General features: G+C 41.7%; 1 protein-coding gene across 4 annotated transcripts in view; it reads right to left on the bottom strand.

Moving 5' to 3' along the window:
• The window catches only part of CA10 (carbonic anhydrase 10), a 484,381-nt gene that overhangs the window by 396,348 nt on the left and 66,713 nt on the right, over positions 1-21,320 (bottom strand). For all 4 annotated transcript variants that reach the window (XM_029928756.1, XM_029928757.1, XM_029928755.1 and 1 more), the window contains exon 3: positions 3,550-3,624. In XM_029928756.1, the coding sequence (XP_029784616.1) occupies positions 3,550-3,624 (75 nt within the window). The remainder of the gene's footprint in view (positions 1-3,549; positions 3,625-21,320) is intronic.

The following is a 21,320-nucleotide window of genomic DNA, read 5'->3' as shown; positions in this document are numbered from 1 at the left end:
CTTTGGTATGGCTTTTGTCCCCACCATGGGTAGAACTGTTTGCCAAAGCCTCACGTCTATATTAGTGAATCAGTCAGAGTTTTCCAGAGAAACACAACCAATAGAATGTGTTTGTGTGTATGTATGTGTGTGAGTGTGTGTGTGCATCTGTGTGTGTCTGTATGTCAAGAGAGAGATTTATTCTAAAGAATTGGATCATTTGATTATGGACACTGACAAATCTGTAATTTGCAGGGTAGGTGGGCAGGTTGGACATCCAGAGGGGAGATGATGTAGCTTGAGGCCAAAAAGGTTCTAGAGGAAAGTTCTCTTCCTTTGGGAACCTCAGTCTTTTTCTTCAACTGACTGACTGAGGCCACTGACCTTAGGGGAAATAATCTTCTTCACTTAAGTTCCACTGTTGTAAATGGTAATCTCATCTAAAAAAAAATCTTCACAGAGACATCTAGAATGGTGTTTGACAACTTAACTTCATATTGCAGACTATCCAATTTGACACATGAAATTAGCCATCAGGATGACGAAATCCATCAGTCTCAAGAATGATACTGAAATCACCATGACTGGGGTATTAATCAAGAGTAACTTTCTGGGGCTGGGGAAGGACTACTTCTCTGAGCCCATGGCTGTGTGTGGGGTGAACATAAATAAAATCGGGGCTGTGCCTGCAAAGTAGGCTGTAGTTAGGGGGTAAGGCTGGATGAAGGATTTAAGCAGGTAAACTGTCTACTAGTCAATAGGCAGGCAGAATCACAAAATTTTATAAACTTCTTTGCATGTTCTCTAAACCCTATTGGGGGGCGCCCGGGTGGCTCAGTCAGTTGGGTGGCTGACTTCGGCTCAGGTCATGATCTCAGGGTTGGTGGGTTTGAGCCCCGCATCGGGATCTGTGCTGACAGCTCAGAGCCCGGAGCCTGCTTCAGATTCTGTGTCTTCCTCTCTCTCTGCCCCTGCCCCACTCATGCTCTATTTCTCTCTGTCTCAATAATAAATTTAAAAAAACAAAATAAAGTAAACCCTATTAGAGCCCTTGTTACACTGAGCCACAGGTTTATGGCTTATCTTCCTCCTTAGATGGTGGCTTCACCCTTGAAAAGTGACCATGTATCCATTACCTCTTTATCAACAGCCCCAAGCATGGTGCTCAGCACCAGATGGCTACCCCATAGGTGCTTTGAACTGACCAAAGCAGTTATTCTGGTGCTAAATCAACCCTGTGCTTGCCACTGCTTGAGAAGTCCTATATTTCTACGCACCACAAGCTGTTGAAATCACAGATTCACAACTGTTACGCCAACTGACAATTATTTCTAGATACTCTTATAAAGAAATCATGGGGCAACAAAACTTGTCCAAATCATCTCGTCATACAAAGTTCTCTTCTCTTTCACACATCCATACAATGAAAAAAAAAATCCTACTGGCAAATCAAGGAACACTCTCAACCTTATATTCAGCAATGATAATAAGAGATAAAGGGTCTGCTGTGTGCCCTAAGCACCAATTCAGATGAACTAGGTCATTAGAAGTCTGTCAGATGTTAGGGCCTCAGGTCCAATTACTTAATTCAAAAATTCTCATGACTCTTATCTTTTTTTTCCAGAGTGGAGTGCCCCAAAGTTTAGGAAGTAAAATCATCAGCTACCAGTCTTCTTTACCAAGAAGCCAAAGGGCTTTGAGGCTGTTCAGTGCAAAGAATGATAAAGTCATTTCTCAACTGGCCACTGCGCATAGCACAGTTGAGTTCACCAATCCCAGGAACAATTACTAAGCATCTTCCATGTTCTGTGCATCATGAGAGACCTTCACTTGCATTATTATATTTCCAGGTATGGCTCTCTGCCTTTTCCAAAGCAGAGAAGTATCAAATATCCAACAACATTGCTACTGTTAAAATAATAGTAGTTATACCAACAACCATGGATGTGTCCTGACTCACACCATGCACCAGACATTACCATAAGCACTTTATCTGCATTATTGAATTTAATCCTCACAAAACCTCATGAGGCTGACTGAGTTCTTATCTCCATTTTAACAGATGAATAACCCAAGGATCTGAGTGTAGATAGGCAACTTGCTGACAGAACTGCCAGTAGGAAGCCACAGAACCCAGACTCAATGCCAGGTCTGTCTGGCTCCAGAGTCCACACTCAGACCTCCATACCTTACTGCTTAGCATGTAGCAGATTTTACTCCTATTATCTCATACAAAGCTGGAAATGAGGCAAAGTTCAACTTTTTAAAATCATCACATAAAAGGAAAGATAAAAAATTATTTTCTGTGGCTGTCTTAGAAGCAACAATCACATCAAAAGAAGGCCTTGAACACACGTAGAGAAGGAATGCGTCAACGGAGGGGAAACCATCAAAAATAAAATGTGGGGCAGAAGAGCAAAACTTTGCACCGCCAATTCCATATTACCCGGGAACACTTCAGTCACTACAGAGGATATTATTAGTTTAACAAGACCTGTTATAACCTGGAGGGAATGCCCTTTGTGGCTCTAGTTTCGTAATCACAAAGCACATGAGTGTAATTATAAATGCAACTTCTGGGATGTCTTGAATACGGGAAGCAGATTTCCCCAGAAAAACGATAAGAACTCCATCCACTGGAAAGGGATATCCCCAACTGTTAGGGATAAAATGCCTTGTATCTGTATCATGTCATGTGAATATAGCATGTGCCAGCTAATTAAGTTGTCGCAAGATTATTATTAGAAGCCTGATCATTTGTAGGTGAATTAATCAAGACCAGTTTCTAGGCCCACTGGGCCAAGGAATGAATGTAGCATAGTAAATCTGTACAGTTAATAATATCAATTTATGGGGCTATTTGGCAGTCAGATGGCTTCTTCATGGGTCACCCACTCTCCCCCACCAAGCCATCTCCTCTTCTTGAGAACATGTATCACTGCCCCACAGCACAAATGAGAAAGTGATGCTCAGAGGGGTTTCAAGGGGTCAGAAGGATGAGGTGAGAGTGGTGGGGAAGGCACAAGGACCCTCCACTTTCCTTGGCCATGGCTTTAGTTTCTGGCTCTTCCTTGTCTTCAGTTCTCCCCCCCAATGCTGATGGCATCCACTCCGCCTGTTATTTTTAGCCCGTGGTTGGCCCAGTCTGCTAAGTCCCGACCACAGCTGCTACTGAAGTGACATCAGTGACAGCATGCATCCCAGCAAGCCTCACTGTCATGGTCAGCCTTTCCAGCCTTCCTGTTTCATTAATGTTGAAAGGTGGCTCTTTCTCGCTTAATCAGACTCCAGCAGACAGAGCCTCAACCCTCGGTCCTCCACCGGCCTCTCCCTGGCAGAGCCACCTGCGGAGGGAAAGGCCTCGGCAGGTGGGCTCCGATGGAAAAAGATGGTCTTGGCTAAATCGCCACTCTTGAACACACCTTCCCTGGATGTGTCACAGAGATGCTGCTGCTGCTTCTTCTGATACCTTTCCTGCTGTTCAGCAAAGGCAAAATTCTGGAAATAATATTCTATTTCATTCAGATTCTTTTCTTGAAAATAAAACAAGAAGAATAAACGTGTCCTTACCTGGAACAAAGCTTCCCTGCACCACCTCCTTGTACGCCCACCAGCCTTCATGGATTTTTGGTGAATTCTGTTGAGCTAAAAGGGGGAAGAAAGGAAGAGAGACTAAATGAACAGCAGACAACCCCTGGGCCCTGGCCATGAAAGAAGGGTGAATAGACATACAGTAATCCTTTTCTACCCACAAGTCATTCTATAAACTGTGGCAGCATCCTTCCCTCTCCTTTTTTTTTTAAAAATAGATTCTTCACCTGTAAATATAGTTATTGCGTTGTTTATACAGAGCACTCGGGATATCTATTGAAGAGAAATAGACAGTAATTATGTAGTTAAGCCTATTTGACTCTCCCGTCACTTGTCTCTACCTCTGAATCACCTCTTTTCTACACCTGCCCCTACACACACATACCCACACATACATGTGCACACACACACACACACACACACACACACACACACACATCACTGGGATTGAGGCTGATTCCATCCATGAGCCAGGTAAGAACTCTCCATGTGTGCACAAACCCCTTAGAAACAGAGAGGGGATAGGGCATTTGCTAAAAGGGGTAGGCTAGAAGAGGGGAGGGTGCAATTGGCCAGCTCTCCTCAGGTCTCAGGAAAATGAAAACAAAGACATAAATAATCATGGTGAGAGTTTTTGATGCCATGGAGAGAAAAAAATGGAGAGCCCAAGCAATTGGAACAGAGTATAGGTATCTGTGAGCTCACACTGACATGACCTCAGGATCATCTTTGACCTTTAGGACAGATGGTGGGTGAATTGGGGCGATTCATACATGTGGGTGTACACAGATTTGTGTGGACCCCTTTACTACTGAACAGTATTCATATTTCAGCTGCCCCTCACATTGGAAGAAAATAAGGTCATTTCAACCATATTTGTAATTTGGCAAGTAAATAGAAATGTTAAACCTTGACTTTCATTTCTAATCTTTATATCTTATTCTGTTTTTCAGTCTCCTTCAGACTCCTCATTCTGCATTAGACAGAACAACACAAGACAATGTGTCTGCAAGCACAGCTTTGTGTAAAGAAAGGATTTGTCAAATTAAACTTCATCTTCCTTATGAGCTCCAATTGCCTAGATCCAAGTGTCTTCCCATAGTAGACAGAAGATAGTTTTCTGCCTATGACTTAAGGCCCCCAAGTCTTGCAACTCTGTGATGAAGGGTTAATGACACAGGATGAGTGAAAGAGAAACACACTCCTTCTGGAGTTGACAATGCGGTTTGGGGTCTTCAGAAACAAACAGAACAGGGACAAAGAGCCTACTGAAGGCTCTGGAAAGGTATCACCTTGCAAGTCACTTAGTACAAATCTATGGCTTGGGATGCATCAAAGTACCTGGGTTACCTAGCACCCCATTTCCATGTAGAATGGATAGAGCTCAGATGTTCCCACAGCCCTGGAGAAAGACCTAATGGCAGGGGAGTTGAAAGCCAGTGCCTCTGTCCTGGGGCAGCAGGCAAAGGGAGAAGTGGCTTCAAACAGAGTTTGCAATGGATTTGTCCAGCCGAGGACACAGAGTTAACAGAGACTCCAGGTGTCTGTGGCACTAGGGAATGACAAGGAGATTTGATATCAGCTAGGAAATCTTTAAGCCTGACCAAGTTGAGAAACCAGATCAAGACTTATATGGTTGGAAAGTTTACTAAGTAGGTGGACAAAGGATGTTTCTCAGGTTCAGCACAATTCTGATGCTTCCTCTGCATCCTGACGTTGCACGATCCATTCTCAACCTCCTTCCCAGCTCACTGGAGGGTCGTCATCAGAGAAAGAGGGAATGCTGAAGGCTCAGAAATCTGTGAGATCAGATTCACCTAATGGACTCAGACCCAGGGGCTAATTTTTGAAACAAACATTTTGTAACACGCACCTTGATGATAACTAAATAAAACTAATAGGCAGTATATTCTGCCAAAAAAAAAAAAAAAAGAGAAAAAAAGAAAAAAGAAAAAGAAAAACAACTCTGATATTTCACTAAACCCCAGCCCAACTCTGCTGGACATGAAGCATGTCCCAAGCTCCCAAGCCTGGAAGAAATATTCATATCTGAAAGCTTAAAAGTATTGAACTGCAAACATCACGTAACAGCCTTGCATTACAGATAAGCCAGGATTAATTTTCCTTATCAAAGACCAGAATTTCTGAATTTTATCAAAAGTCACCAAATTTTATCCAATCAGGATTGTTGCCTGTCTTGGACAATTTTAACCATAAACACAGCTTCCTTCCTTTCTTCGTTCCCTCCTTCCTTTCTTTTCTTCCTTCCTTCATTTTCTTTTTCTTTCTTTCTGTCTTTCTCTCTCTCTCTTTCATATGTCCTTCTCCCTTTATTCTGAGGTAGTTGTTGGGAAAATTACAGTCTCTTGTATATATTTCATCATTATAAGTAAAGATCTTCATAGCACTCAAAAATTTGTTTTACATGAAATATATTTACCAAGTTGTTTTACAAAAACCTTAGTTGATAGTACTTACACATATCCACTTCAAATAATTAACACAGTAGCTATAATGCAAAGAATAATCAATGTAATTTGAAATAATATATATTTGTGTATGCTTGAGCCTGATGCATTAGAACAGAGACCGGCAAATGACTATTTTTGTACCGTCAAGAGCTAAGAATGACTTTGCATTTTTAAGTAATTAAGAAAATAAAAAAGGATGTCTTGTAACATGTAAAAATTATATTAAATGGAAATTTCAGTGTCTATAAATAAAGTTTTATTGAAACACAGCTATGCCTGCCTGTTTACATATTGCCTATGGCTGCTTTCTCACTATAACAGCGAAGTTAAATAATTGTGACAGAAACCAACTGGCCTGCAAAACTACATGACTCTTTACAGAAAGTTTGCTGTTAATTTACACATATAATTTAAAAAACCAACATAATCAGTGTAATGCTTTAACTGTAATATGAAGGATTAATGCATAACCTATAAGAAATCATATGTTTCAATTTGTAAATACTTGGTGATTATGTATCAGAAGAATGAAGAAGCTGGATGTTTGACTGAAACAGATACAAGTAATATTATTTTGCTGTATTCCAAAGGGCACAGTCTGCAAGTGGCATTGTTCTCGGTGGTGTGATTTTCCAAAATACTGAACAACTCTTGGTAAAGTCCAGAAAACAATACAGTGCCGTCTTCCCTTGATATACACAGTATTTGCATTTGCTGAAGAATAGGGCATACTAAAACTATGTAAGAGATATTCTGTGTTCACAGGCAACATGGAGTTTGTAAAGCCAAATAAATAAAAGTTTTTCACTCACTTGAATCTCTTGCTGGGATGTCGGACAATGTATCCATCACTGTTTGAAACTGTCAACTATATTACGGAGCACATTCTCTGCCTGCCTTGCCCGAGTTGGTGCTAAATGCAGTATCCTTCATTAAAACAATCTAACGATGCCCTTCTTGACAGTCACTGACCTAATGGGATGTTTTATAGCATTATTTATCTATGCTAAATGAGTGAGGATAACACATGTTGAATACTAATCAGAGAATACTATTTCATCTAAATAAATAAAAGACACATCTTCCTATATGCCTATCTGAATTGTAGTGTCAAGTCCACATGTGCCACCACTACACTGTATATTCAAGTATTTTTTTCTATTTTTCCTAGCCATTTGACCATATCCTCAAAAAATATCATTTCCAGTGAATAAGTGAGGAAAAAAGAGAAAGCAAAGATGTTTGCTCTTAAGATGACAAAAAGGAAAGCTAATTCCAATACAATCCTTAGTAAAATTATTGACTACGTTTTCAGATTTTTAGATACACTCATATTCTCTCTCTCCTCTCCTGCACCACTCCCCCACCCCCACACACAGGACATTATAAGGAAGACCTATCAGTCTGACCGAAGCACTGATTTAAGAGATGTGATTTTTTTTTTAAGTTTTTTTATTGAGACAGAGAGAAACAGAGCATGAGCGGGGGAGGATCAGAGAGACAGGGAGACAGAATCCAAAGCAGGCTCCAGGCTCTGTCAGCACAGAGCCTGATGTGGGGCTTGAACTCACAAACCACGAGATCATGACCTGAGCCAAAGTCGGCCACTTAACTAACTGAGCCACCTAGGCGCCCCAAGAAGTGTGATTTAAATGGTAGAAGAAAACAAGGTCTCTGGATAATTAAGAGTATTGCAACTGACAACAGTATCACTGAAAGCTTCTGTGGCTACAAAAAGCCTTGCTCTCCCTTCACGTCCAGTCAGTTGCTCCTTCAGCCAGCCCATCCATTCAGAAGTGAAATTATGAAAGACTCAACCGGGCGGCAAGACAATCAGATCATCTGAATGAAGTCTGTTATGATAGAACTGCAGTTTGTTTGCTTTCTTTGTTTGACATCCATTGTGAAGGATCCAAACTCACCCTACAAAAATCCATCAGCCAGAGCTGAGCCCACTTGCTGTCCATCAATTACAAAACGCGATACCTGCAGGCTAGATTTGAAGAAAAGGAATGTGTTTTCAAATGTCCCTGTGTCCCCAGTCTGGTCTCACACTGTTGGGCAATGTGGGAAGACAGGACAGCATACTGCAGAGACGCCTCATTTCAAGCCCTGCAAACAGTAACCATGCGCGGCTTGCTTGCAGCGGAGCGCCGGGACAAACACTGGCTTTCCCTTTTAAATCTTCCAGCCAGATCTTCCATCATCATCTCATTGTTTACGTCTGATACCCAGTGAGTGGAGACCCAGTTGAGAATTCCTCAGAGCAAACAGGCGAAGAGAAAACAGCGTGAGCTGCTGCAGCACTTTGCCGGTGGATGGGATTTCTTTACTTAACATACAAACAGCCCCTGGGAAAAATCCAGGTGTCTAATGAAAAAAATTGTGTTGACAGTAAAAGCTGTCATCCCTGCCAGATGAGGAGATATACATAGCAAGGTCCCCTCTCTTGATAGTAAGGGAAACATATTTCAATGTTATTCTAATTTTTTCATTGTGGCAGTTTGAGAACTTGTGAGTTTCAAAAGAAAGCTCAGAATCTCGGGATTTGGAAAGAGACACAGAATTCATTGCTTCCAGTCTCCTTCGGGACAGTTGGGGAAATTGACGAACAGAGGAGGGATGCCACTAAAAATAATTTTTTAAAAAAGTATATGGTGTCTCAGAACAAGAGTCAGCAAACTTTTTCTATAAATGGCCAGGTAATAAATATTAGAGGCTTTGAAGGCCATTCTGTCCCTGTCCCCACTATTCCCCTGTGCCACCGTGGCACAAAAGCAGCCATATACTATATATAAATGAATGGCTGTGGCTTTGTGCCAATAAAATGGTATTGACAAACACAGCATGAGGGCTGGATTTGGACTGTGGCGCGCAGCACTGCGCTGATTCCTGTCTTAGAGCTAGAAACCATTTTTATCACCTAGTTCAGCTTCTCTGCTCAAATGTTTTAGAAGCAAGCTACTTTAAAAGGAAAATTAGAATTTGGAAAGAGGTGAGCTTCTAATTACAAGTCAATGGCATCCGATCAATAAGCACCGTAGACTGCATGTCTAATCCTAAATCTTTCCCAAACTCCCTGAAATTGATCACCAGAGTCTACACAAAACTCACTATGCCCTCTCCCCAAGTCCATTTCCATTGGGTTAAACCATCAAAATTGTAGGGGCCTCATATAAACACTGCCCACACCCTCCTGCTGGGTTTTTCAGTCATTAAGGAACAGACTGATTCCTAAAACCCTTTTTATTCTTCCATATATCTATAAAGCCTATTTCTGGATGACTCCTGGGATTCTCATTTGTCTCCATAGAAAATGCAATTATGTTTTCACATGCTAATTCTCTCACAACATTTTGAGATGAACTTTGGAAACCCTCTTCTCTCTCTCTATTTTCAATTCCTATCACCACTTTGGGTTCAGAAAAGACACAACCTTGGACCATCTCCATGTAGAAATTATAGTGGGCTCTTGACCTAATGGAAAACTCAAGAGCAACAATTGAGAGTGCCCTAGTGTGATGGGGAAGGAAATGGTACAAGATGCAACAGAAGAGCCCTCACAAAGGGGTCCTGCAGGAGAAGGGCGATTGCTTGATAAAACTCCAGTCAACATGCACTTAACCATAAGCATGCACATTTCAAAAAGTACACTTCCAAGCCCTGGGTCAGTACAATGTTATCTTTGCCAGATGGTCTATGACGAGGGGAGATGGAATCAAATATAGGAGAGAGGCAGTTAGAGTCTAGGTATTACTGTGTTACTTAGTTTTAATGGGATATAGGAGCCCTGAAGAGTAGTTACTTTAGGGAACCCCTTTTCTCTGCCTAGGAGGTAACGTAAGGAAGGAAGCACTGAGCCTACTGGATCAGTAGAACACCAGATGGCAGAAGATGAAAAAAAGTCGTGTTATAATTGGATGCAGGATGCAAAATATCACACTCCCTACCCCCAAGATGATCACTGTTTTCCCTTAAATGGCCAAGTCTGTTCCCTACATCGGAAGAAGGAACGGAGCAGACCATGGATCACCAGAGGAAATGGAAATGGCCATCCTGGTACACTGCCTGGCCTCCACTGGACCTGCCAGGGATACCACTCTTCCCCAAGTTCTTGGCTTTTATACATGGTGTAGGTCTCTCCCTCCTCCACGCACCTTCAACATGATGTTATCCTACATGCGGGCATTAAGATAGTGCTCCACACTTACCTGTCACCGTGTCACTCTTTCACAGTAAACTATAACTTTCTCGAGGCCCTAAAACATGTCTTCTCTTGAAATCCCATTCGTTATGCAAAGCTTGGTCAGTAAGAGGTGCCCAACAAGGCTGGATGAGTGCATGAAAATGCCGTGCAAAGTGGAACATCATATACAAAATTGTGGTACAGCTCAAACAGTTCTTGGGAGATTTTAGTTTATGGCCAAAGACTTGTTGGTGTGAAGCCTGTGTTTGTGGCAATGGGAATGTCGACAGAAGCATTTTCAAGTTGGTTGACAGGCCCATACTCACCTGACAGATGGAAGAACACCAGGAGCCGACTCTCTGCTGAGGGAAATCAAAGCCATTGCAAACCCTTTTATTGGGCTCAGTGTGTTTCATTTAAAAGTATGGTGGGGGTGGGGGTGACACCATACCTGAGAGTATTTACATCTGCGCCATCCTTTACATTCTTTAAGTTGTGAGATAAGGGTGAGACTCATCTCTATCCCCCTACTCCATTTACTGTAAAAACTAGACAGAACACTCAGACCAAGGATTGCCCTAGCTAACTGAGCCACAAACTGACAGTTCTAAGCACAGAAATCACATATAAGGCAGAATCACCTTGCACATTCGGCCAGACTCAAGCAGGCTGACATCAACACTGTATGTGCACTGGGAGAGTAAGAAAAAGAATCTGGTGGTAGTGTTATGCCCAGATTTTAATATCACCCCCAAAAAACCAGAGACCGCCAGGGAGGCCGAAGCACGCATGCAAAAGCAAAGGGCTTTATTACGGGTTTAGGCTCGCCGGAGCCTAAACTCGGGCTCACAGACTTTACCGGCGTGGTGGATCCATGCTGAGCGAGCCCTGAACAAAGGTGGGGCAGGGCTTTTATGAGTTTGGGAAGGGGGAGTTACAGGAAATTGTGACATAAGTACAGTGATCCAATTATTATTACACAATATTATTGACAGCAGGTTTATCCAATTACAACATTTAGAGTGTTAACCAATCACAGAGTAGGCCCAGGACCCAGGACCCTCACATAGGGCGTAACTAGCCTTAGGCAATAACTGATCTAGGCCTGCCCTTAGGAATGTTAAGGGTATTACAAGGGTGGTCCCTCTTGCCTTGGGCAATGTGTGCCCTTCTATTGTCTCAAACCTGTGTCCTTACAATCATTTTCATTCCACTGTGATCCCTTACTTCCCTGAATTTCAGAATGTTCGTATTTCTCATTTGTTACTTTCATTGTTTCAACAAATGTCATTGAGAACCTCTGATTGTGAGGCAGTGTTCTAAGCATCGAATACCAAGTTCCTGTTTTCCAAGCACTTGCATTCTAATGGAAGGGGACAGGTAAAAAACAAAAACAAAAACAACCAACAACAACAAAAAAACAAAAAACAAAAAAACACACAAGCAACTGAATTAAACTGTAAGGAGAACACCATGTACAAAAAGCATTCTGCAGTATAATCAAAGATTAGGACAAGTTAGATAGTGACTGGAAGGGCACTTTAGATTGAGTGACGGTTGATGGCCTTTGAGATTATGATACTTAATCTGAGATTTAAATAACAAAAAAGATATGGTCTCCTGAAGATCAACAGCATTAGTATGTCAAGTGGATTCAAAGGCCTAAGAAGGCAGAAGCTTTTCAAGAAACAGAAAAGTAGCCATTATGGGTGAACCACAGTAGATGCAGGGAGAGAGAGGTTGAAGATGAGGCTGACAAGTTAGGTTGTGCTCCAGAAGAAAGATGGTGGTGGCTTCAACTAGGATCATGTTGGTGACAATGGAAGTGGCTGGACACCATGTGATTTAAAGAAAGGGTCAAAAGAACAGACTGACGGAAAAGAATAAGGGAAGTTAAAGACCACAGATCAAAGAGAGCTCCTACCTTTTTAAAAAAATTTTTATTTTTTTATTTTTGAGAGAGAGACACACAGAATCCAAAGCAGGCTCCAGGCTCTAAGATGTCAGCACAGAACTGGATGCAGGGCTTGAACTCACCAGCTGTGAGATCATGACCTGAGCCAAAGCCAAGCACTTAACCAACTGAGTCACCCAGGTGCCTGGAGAGCTCCTACCATTTTTGATCTGAGTGATTCAATGTTGACAGTTATTAAGAAAACAAAGGAGACTGGGGAAGGAGTATCTCTGCAGCATGACGGAAAGTCAAGAGTTCCATTAGAGAAGCACCTGGGGGTCTTAGTTGGTTAAAGTGTCTGACTCTTGAGTTCAGCTCATTTCACCATCTCACGGTTCATGAGTTCAAGACCCACATCTGGCTCTGCGTTAACAGTGCAAAGCCTGCCTGGGATCCTCTCTCTCTCTGCCCCTCCCCCACTCATTCTCTCTCTCTCTCTCTCTCTCTCTCTCTCTCTCTCTCTCTCTCTTTCTCTCTCTCTCAAAATAAATAAACTTAAAAAAAAAGGAGTTCCATTTGAGATGATGAGTGAACATTTACATGGAGGTATCAAGTAGGTGGCCGGATATAAGATGAATTCTGAAGAGTCAAAGTGGGATATACATTTATGACTCTTTGACATATAAATCATATTTAAAACACTGAGTTTAAAAGAGGTCACCAAGAAGAATGTGAAAATGTAAAGAGAGAGACCAAAAGGGACAGAGAATAGAGCTCTGGGATGTTCAATATCTAGAGGTTGAACTGAGGAAGAAAATCTGAGATAAGATCGAGAGGGGCAGGCCACTAAGGGTAGAGACAGAAAAGGAAACAGGAGAGAAAAGGAGTAGTCTGGTGCTATTCTTTGGATCTTTGTTTACTCTCTCTTGTTAGATAGTTTATTTTATTTTATTTTTATTTACCTTGTCTTGTTAGATAGACAGATGTAGATAAAAATAGATAAATTTTATAACAGTTCTAATTTCACAGAAAAACTACAAAGATAAACACTTCCCATATAAACTCACACCCAATCTCCTTTATTATCTCTATCCTTCATCAGTATCTTTGTCACACTTAATGAACCAGTATCGATATGTTATAGTAACCAATGTCCACACATTACTCAGATCTCCTATATATCTAACCTGAAGGCCTTTCCCTGTTCCAGGATCCAATCAGGATCCCACATTCCATTTAGCTGTCATGTCTCCTTAGTCTTCTCATGGCTGCAGCAATTTTCTCATATACTTTTAATCCGTATCTTCCTAAGGCTGTCTCCCTAACAAAATTAAAACCATCTCAAGGGTAAATCCTGTGCCTCGTCTTCTACAAGGCAATGCATGTAATAGGTGCTCTGGGCACGCTGTTTAATAAACATTTGTTTAACAAACCTAGGAAGGGGAGAGAGAGAGAGAGAGACATGTGAAGCTCCACTTAGAAATGTTATTCACAAGGTTTCTAGGAATATCCACCCTTCAGAATCCTTGCCACTTTTTCCCTAAAGTAAGTTTAATGCTAAAGACTCATTAAAGCTTAAGGACTATGTCACTCAAATAATGACAATAGTAGAACACAAAAGGAAAGGGATGAAAAGATCTTTAATCTGCAAGGTCACAGGTCTGATTCAAGCTTCCCCTCTGACCTTTAAGGCCTAGGTGTCAGCTTCTTAGAATCATTAGACAATAGAAGAGTACACATTGCCCAAGAAAGGAGGGACCACCCTTATAGCGCCCAATCAGAGAAGGCCAGCTAACACCTTTAACATTTCTAAGGGCGGGCCTAAAGATGGAGGCTATAAGATAATCACCTATTGCTTAAGACTAGTCACGCCCTACGTGAGGGTCCTAGTCACACTCTACATGAGGGTCCTGGGCCCACTCTGTGATTGGTCAATACTCTAAATGTTGTGATTGGCTCCCACTGAAAGTATTGATATATGGTTAAAGTTACTGCCAGCATTGATGGGGGTGTTGGGTAAGGATTGGATCGCTGTGCCTGTGTCGCCATTTCCTGTAACGCCTCCTTCCTAAAAAAGCCCCTACCCTGCCATGTTCAGAGCTTTCCGCATGGATCCACTATGTTGGTGAAGTCTGTGAGCCCAAGTTTAGGCTGGCCGGGCCTAAACTTGTAATAAAGCCCTTTGCTTTTGTACGCGTGACTCAGTCTCCCTGGCAGTCTCTGGTTTTTGGGGGCGATATTGAAAACTTGGGTATAACAAATCTATGTAAGACGGTAGCTATGATTTCATTTTCTGCTTCTTTCACCAAACATCACTTCCTGAGTTGTTTTCTTCTTATTTTTAATGTCTTTTTCGATAGTGTTTTTAGTACATAGGCCATAATTTCTCCATTATTCCCTTCCTGTTGGCTATCTGGCTATTTGAAGACGGCAGTTCTTTGAGTCCAGAGTTGCCTCTGCTCCCCCTCTTTCAGAATCTTCACCTTCAAGGGCAGCACACCAAAATCAAGGTCAAAGGACAAAGCATAAGTGTATCTGTTAACTTACCTTTTAAAAAAAATATGTATAGCCATTTGCATTACCATGGTAACATAAGTGATTATTTTTGAAGGGAAATACTGGGGTAACTTCAAGACAAATAAATAATGACAGAATGATGCTGATCTAACTGAAAAGCAAATTTGACCACTGACAAATAGGCAACTATCAAGAAGCACTGTAACTCTGTCTAAAAAAGGATTCTTTTCCATCACAAATTCAGGTTATGAACATTTGATGAAAGTCAGGACACATTTTGTATTCCATTTTTTTTTTACTATTGTTTATCACCTTGGAATCAGGGATAGATGTATTTTCCATAAATATCATAGATCAATTTGGTTGTAGGCCCTGTCCATGTTTTAAAACAGTTGGAGGAAATCTCAGACCCCAAATGTTCAAGTCCACCCCCAGATCCACCCTGCGCTCTCTGCTCCTCATCAGAAGATGAATGTGTGTGTGTCGTATTCAGAATACTTAAAAGGGTAGTGATACAATGAAATAATTTTTGTTTTATTTTTAAAATATTTTTAATGCTTATTTTTGAGAGAACGAGAAAGAGTGCGAGCAGGGAAGGGGCAGAGAGAGAGGGAGACACAGAATCTGAAGCAGGCTCCAGGCTCTGAGCTGGCAGCACAGAGCCCAACACAGGGCTTGAACCCACGAACTGTGAGATCATGACGTGAGCTGAAGTGAGAAGCGTAACCTACTGAGCCACCCAGGCACCCATGCAATGAAACAATGTGTAAACTGCAGTTGATAAACAACTGGTAATTCCTAAAATCAATGAGTTAGTCAATTGTGGGATCAATCTCTTTTCATACAAAACTTTCAATTGAAACTAGTAGCTCTTAGACTAAAACTTCCTCATCTCTCTCTTACACTTGAATTCAGCAAGGCTAAGTGAGATGAAAAGAAACAAGCAGACTTGTTTGTCTTTTGAGAAACAGTGTGAAATAGTGGAAAATGTGCAGCATCCTGGAGGTGAATCCCAAATATATTACTAAATTTTGTGTCATTCTGTGCAAATTATTTCACTTTTAAATGTGCAGCTAAAACACACACATGCACAAATAGACATACACACCACACACCTCAGTGTCCTTATCTGAACATTGGGAATACATACCTTGAAGGACAGTCAGAAATACTAAATATGCTAATATATTTAAGACAATACTTTATGCTCAATAAATAACACCCAATACTTTTATTATTTGATGTCAGTGGCAGTGGTGCTGATGGGGAGGGGAGTGCACAACCAGGGGCAGAATGGGAATCTAGCGAAAGGAAAAAGGTAGAAAATGCCTGGGAAAGGGAATCAGAGGCTATGGCATAATTTCCCTGGAAACAAAAAAAAAAAAAAAAAAGAAAGAAAAGAAAAGAAAAGAAAAAAAAATCACAGCCTAAAGAAGCATTGATCTGCATTCACCATTCTCTAAATTCTGAGCCAGCTCCTGGAAGGAGAAAGCAGGCCCTGCTAGACTGAGGGAGAGCTCCAGAGCCCCTGAGGACACTTAGAACATTTGCAAGTCAAAGCGCAGTCTGCAAGGAGCCTGTGGAAACCTGGCTGAAGACCTGAAGCAGGAAAACACCAATTCTGGGAACTCAAGCAGGGAGCCTATGCTATTCAGGAGGACAGAGCCTAGCCAAGCCCCAGGCCCAATGGGCTGCAGGGAAAGCAGACAGAATGACCCTCTGCAATCAATTAGCCAGGGTGGGACAGAAGGTCAGACCCAACCTTAGGAAAAGGCCAGAATGGTTTTATTAATTTATTTTTTCTCATGTGTCAGCAGCTCAACATCTTTTTGTGCTTCTTTTCCCCCTTTTCAAGTTCTGACTCACTGCGTGTTTGCTGACCATGCACTATGTAACAGGGATGTCACATACTTTGGGGCAGGGGGCAGTGAGTTAGGAACATATCTGGGCTGTCCAGACCAGCTGAACTAGAGTTTCATTATTTAAGTTATTTATTTTGAGAGAGAGAGAGAGAGTGAGAGCGAAAGTGCACGAGCAAGGGAGAGAGCGAGAAAGAGAATCCCAAGCAGAATCCCGATGCGGGGCTAGAACTCAGGAACCTTAAGATCAACACCTGAGCTGAAAGGAGAGTCAGACATTTAAGGGACTGAGCCACCCAGGGGCCCCTATGGTTTCCTTATATAAATTACAAAGACGAAAGTTAAGTCTGAAATTCCAATTACCTGGAGAGTTGTAACTGGAAAGATTTGATCATTCTACCTACTGCAGTTACAGTTTCAGTGACAGAACTCAAAAACTTCTATTCCTCTCCTGCATGTTTCATCTGGGGTTTCACCCAACTTTTCAGTGGCTCACTCAATAGTGTACTGTTTGTTTTTTTTTCAGAACCTCATGATCACAACAGTTGTGTTTCGCCACTCCAGCAAACACAGGATAAATATTGTCCCAATATCCATTTTGTTTTTCTCCTTTTAAAAGAGAAGCCCTGGTTTTTAGAGAGGCCCATGACTTCTCAGAATGAAGACATTTCTCTTCCTTCCTTGTAGCGTTGGACATGTGACTAAGCTCTGGCCAATGAGGTCTTAGCTTGTAAAACATCCAGGAAGTGTTAAAGGGAAATGCTATGCCTCTTCTCACCCCTTCCAGCACGATGGGATGTGCATTGGATGGCAAGACCTCAAGCTGCCCTTCGGAACTGTGAAACAAAAGCCTCATTTCCAGTAAAGGAGAGAAGAAGCTGGAATCCCTTTGGTGACTACATTCACAAGAAAGAAAGGGATCTCCGTCATATTTAGTGCTTTCTGTCACTCACAGCTGAAACTAATCCCAACCTATACATACCCTGATTCTACTCCTGCTATAGCTCTAACTCATTCTCTCCCATATATTTATGGTGCCCTGACACAAGTCCTAGACACAGGACCTCCATAATTACTTACATGGGGAATTACAACCGCCTCATCACAAGACTTGCCCCATCTCTACCTACGCGCCTCTCTGCTGTCCCACACCTATCCCACTATTAAGATTTCTCCTCCTCCTCGGAGAGCAATGTTTTGCTCCTGTCTTTCACTGACCCTTCAAAAATCTTCAATGACTAACTATTTACAAAACAATGTCCAAATTGGATCACCACCATACCCCTTTAATGGCTCCCACTGGTTGCACAATAGTGGGGAGGTGTCCTAGTGAAGTTTTCAGTGCCCTGTATGGTGTGGTTAATTTATCTGTTTTTTTTTTTTAAAACTCACCCTAATCTCCTTTGGGGATCTTTTCTCTGTGTTCTCATGGAATTTATGACATAATTCTGTTTCATCATATATATTATTTTCTTAACGTATCTCTTCATGGATTTATCCTCCAGTTCCCAATAAATACTTCTGAGCTAAAGCAAATTTAGGCATTTGTTTGTCACTGTCTCTATGTCTTAGTCAGACTGAACTATCTGCTCTTGTTTATGTGTGTCAAATGCTCAGGCTCTTTATTTTCCCTGTTACATCATTTTCTTCATGACATATCCAAAGTAAATAATTTCTTCAAATATCTGCTTGAAGACCTCCTTCTCCTTGAAAACTTCCATGTTCCCTCCAGCTGCAGGGAAGCTTTATCATCAAGTTTACTACCAGTGTAGGTACAATTTATTTCATTTCTATCCAATTCAACATGATTCAATTCAACCAATCCAAAAAATGGTGAGAATGTAATCTGTATTTGACTACCTAGTCTCAGTTTTAACGTATTTTTTAATGTTTGTTTATTTTTGAGAGAGACAGAGACAGTGTGAGCTGGGAGGGTCAGAGACAGAGGAAGAAACAGAATCCAAAGCAGGATCCAGACTCAGAGCTGTCAGACAGGGCCCAACGTGGGACTTTAACTTGTGAAAGGCAAGATCATGACCTGAGCTGAAGTTGGACACAACCAACTGAGCCCCTCAGGCGCACCAATGGTTTTTATTTTAGAAGGCTCACAGCTCAATGAAAAAGAAAGAGACTTTTTTAATAGATCTGAGGCTAGCGTTTATTCAGTGTATTTGTTAAGATAATGCTAGTCATGATAATATTAGTTTACCTAATCTAACAGGTAATCTCCAAAATTTTTTTAATGTTTATTTTTTTTGAGAGAGACAGAGACAGTGTAAGCCGGGAGGAGCAGAGAGAGGGAGACACAGAATCTGAAGCAGGCTCCAGGCTCTGAGCTGTCAGCACAGAGCCTGATGCAGGGCTTGAACTGGCGAACCGTGAGATCATGACCTGAGCCAAAGTTGGGCGCTTAACCCACTGAGCCACCCCAGCACCCCATGTAATGGGTAATCTCTAAAGCCTCAGTGCCGTAGCACAAATTCAATTCTCACACAGGCAAAATCCTAAACTAGGTGCAGGGCCCAGGCTCCTTCCTCCTCGAAGCTCTGCCATCTGCACCATGTGGATTCCAACCACCACAGTGTGCACATCAGGCCGCAAGGGACAAGAGCATGGGGTAGCTCTCATACGCTATTTGTGTGGTTTAAGCCTGGAAATGATGCCCGTTCCTTCTGTGCACATTTCATTGACCAGAACTTCATCTTCTGAATACAACTAAACGTAAAGGGGGCTAGGGCGATGTTGTCCAGTTGTAGACTAAATAATGGTGTTTGACTGGCTAGAACGAAGGGAAGTCTTGTGGAACCCTCCATGTCCCTCAGGAATACTAAAGAGGACGTGAAAGCTTCTCATTTCCTGAGATGAACTAAGAAGGGAAGGAAATACAGTTGGGGGAATATATAGCCAGGATGGCTATAACTTTTAATTTGCCTACGATATTCCCAATTTACCCTTGTTGTCTCAAAATAATTATAAATAAGATCCTCCTTTGCTCTTAAAGATGTCCCGCTTTAGATGATAAATTATATGGCTGTCCCTCCACATACTAGTCTCTGCCATATGTAGCGAAAGCTGTTTCGAAGACTCTGCCTACAGGGCATCTAGAGTCGTGTGAGATCACCCACATACTGGCCAATGTTTTGTCTTGCGTGCGCTGTCCAACCTAAGTCAGGAATGGATCCCTTCTCCCTCCCCTCCTGTACCCTCTTTCTCCTGCTTTCCTCAACACCATTTGCTACCTGACAAATCAATAAAACCAGTTTATCTGACCACAGAAAAGACCCAATTACTGGCCACCTGATGACCCAGATCTTTTTCCTTTTATTTAAATATTAGATGAATTAGGCAGATTGTAAAGAAATATGCTCATTGAAGGTATTGAAGGCTGGGTTGTCATGGGGCCGAGTGGGGGGAGGGTTCTCCCAGCTCTGAGAGGAAGCCCTTCTCCAGGAGCAAATATTCAACATGAACCCCAAATCTTTCCTCCTGTTCTAGAGAATGCGAATGGCTACTGGAATGAATTGTAGGGTAAGAGAGTGAAGGTGATGAATTACAATTATTTTATAAACAAAGTCTCTACTTATAATTTACTTTTCTCCTAAATATATGGGCCAACCTGTTCAAAAGAATGAAGAAATGATGCAGAATAACAGGTTTGGAAGGGAGCTTGGAAATCCTGTTTTTCTGGTCCCCTTGTTTATCAGATGGAGAAACTGAGGCCCAGAGGAGTTAAAGCCGTCAGAAGTTGTTACTTAACCTTCTAATTTCTGTATAAGTCTAATTACATGAAATAGAAGTGGGGGTTTTGATATTTTACTTTGCTTTTCTGTTTGGAGTATCATTGTAACTACTGTATTGTAAATGACGGAAAATAATTGCATATGTTAAAAAAATAAATTGTGTAAAAAAAAATAAATTAAAAAATAAAAGCCGTCAGAAGAGTGAACGGCAGGGAGCAGGTGCTGTGATCTAAGAGGCCTGGTGATCCATCAGCGGCTCTTCTAAACTTCATATGAAAGGATTTTCCATGACTCGTGAAAGGGAAGATGCGTTTGTCAGGCTAACAGAACACTCAGCCTCGGTTATTCTGGATTATTCATTTGGCAGTCAGCAAAGCCAAGGTTTTCTGCGTACACATGCACTAAATTCACCCAAGATATCAGCAGTGGTGAGATTCTGGTCTTGTTGTGGCCTGTGCAGCCAGTCCTGAAACAGAACATCACTCTGTGCCTAGGAAAACGGAGTGCGGGAACAGAGTTTGATGAGAAAGCTTCCTTTGTTCTCTGATCATCCACCTTCAGAACTCCGTGCAACAGATCAAGGTCAACTCACTTGTAAATCACAGACACATTATGATAAGTGAAAAGAGACAACTATGCTTTCTCTGATTTCCTTTCCAAAAGTTCATCTTTAAAGGAAAAAAGGCAAATGTCCTTTAAAATGACTTTCCCCCCCCCTCAAACAAGAGGCTTTCTCAAACATCCGGGAATGCTGAGAACATCCTATTTCTGTTATGGATGTTACATGCAGTCATTTAATAACAGAACCAAGAAAGGAAAACTCTTACAAACAAATACGGCTTTATCACACAAGCAAGGCAGATGCCATTCCTTAGAGCCAGAGCACACTTGGCTTTCAGAAAAAAAGTCACCAAGCACAAAAGTGAAAAAACACACTAAGGAGTCTAAAGAGCTCAGCCAATAGAATGCTCCCATCATTCTGGCCAGATTTCTCCGGACCATATTTTGTTTAGAAAGGAAGCAAATGCTCTTTCATCATTAGTTAATGCTCTGTGATTCTACAAATCCGCTTCCTTTGGAACA

The sequence above is a fragment of the Suricata suricatta genome, chromosome 17, assembly GCF_006229205.1.
Source record: "Suricata suricatta isolate VVHF042 chromosome 17, meerkat_22Aug2017_6uvM2_HiC, whole genome shotgun sequence".
NCBI lineage: Eukaryota > Metazoa > Chordata > Mammalia > Carnivora > Herpestidae > Suricata > Suricata suricatta.
The sequence above is the reverse complement of the archived record's forward strand: the minus strand, read 5'-3'. Positions and strand labels throughout refer to the sequence as shown.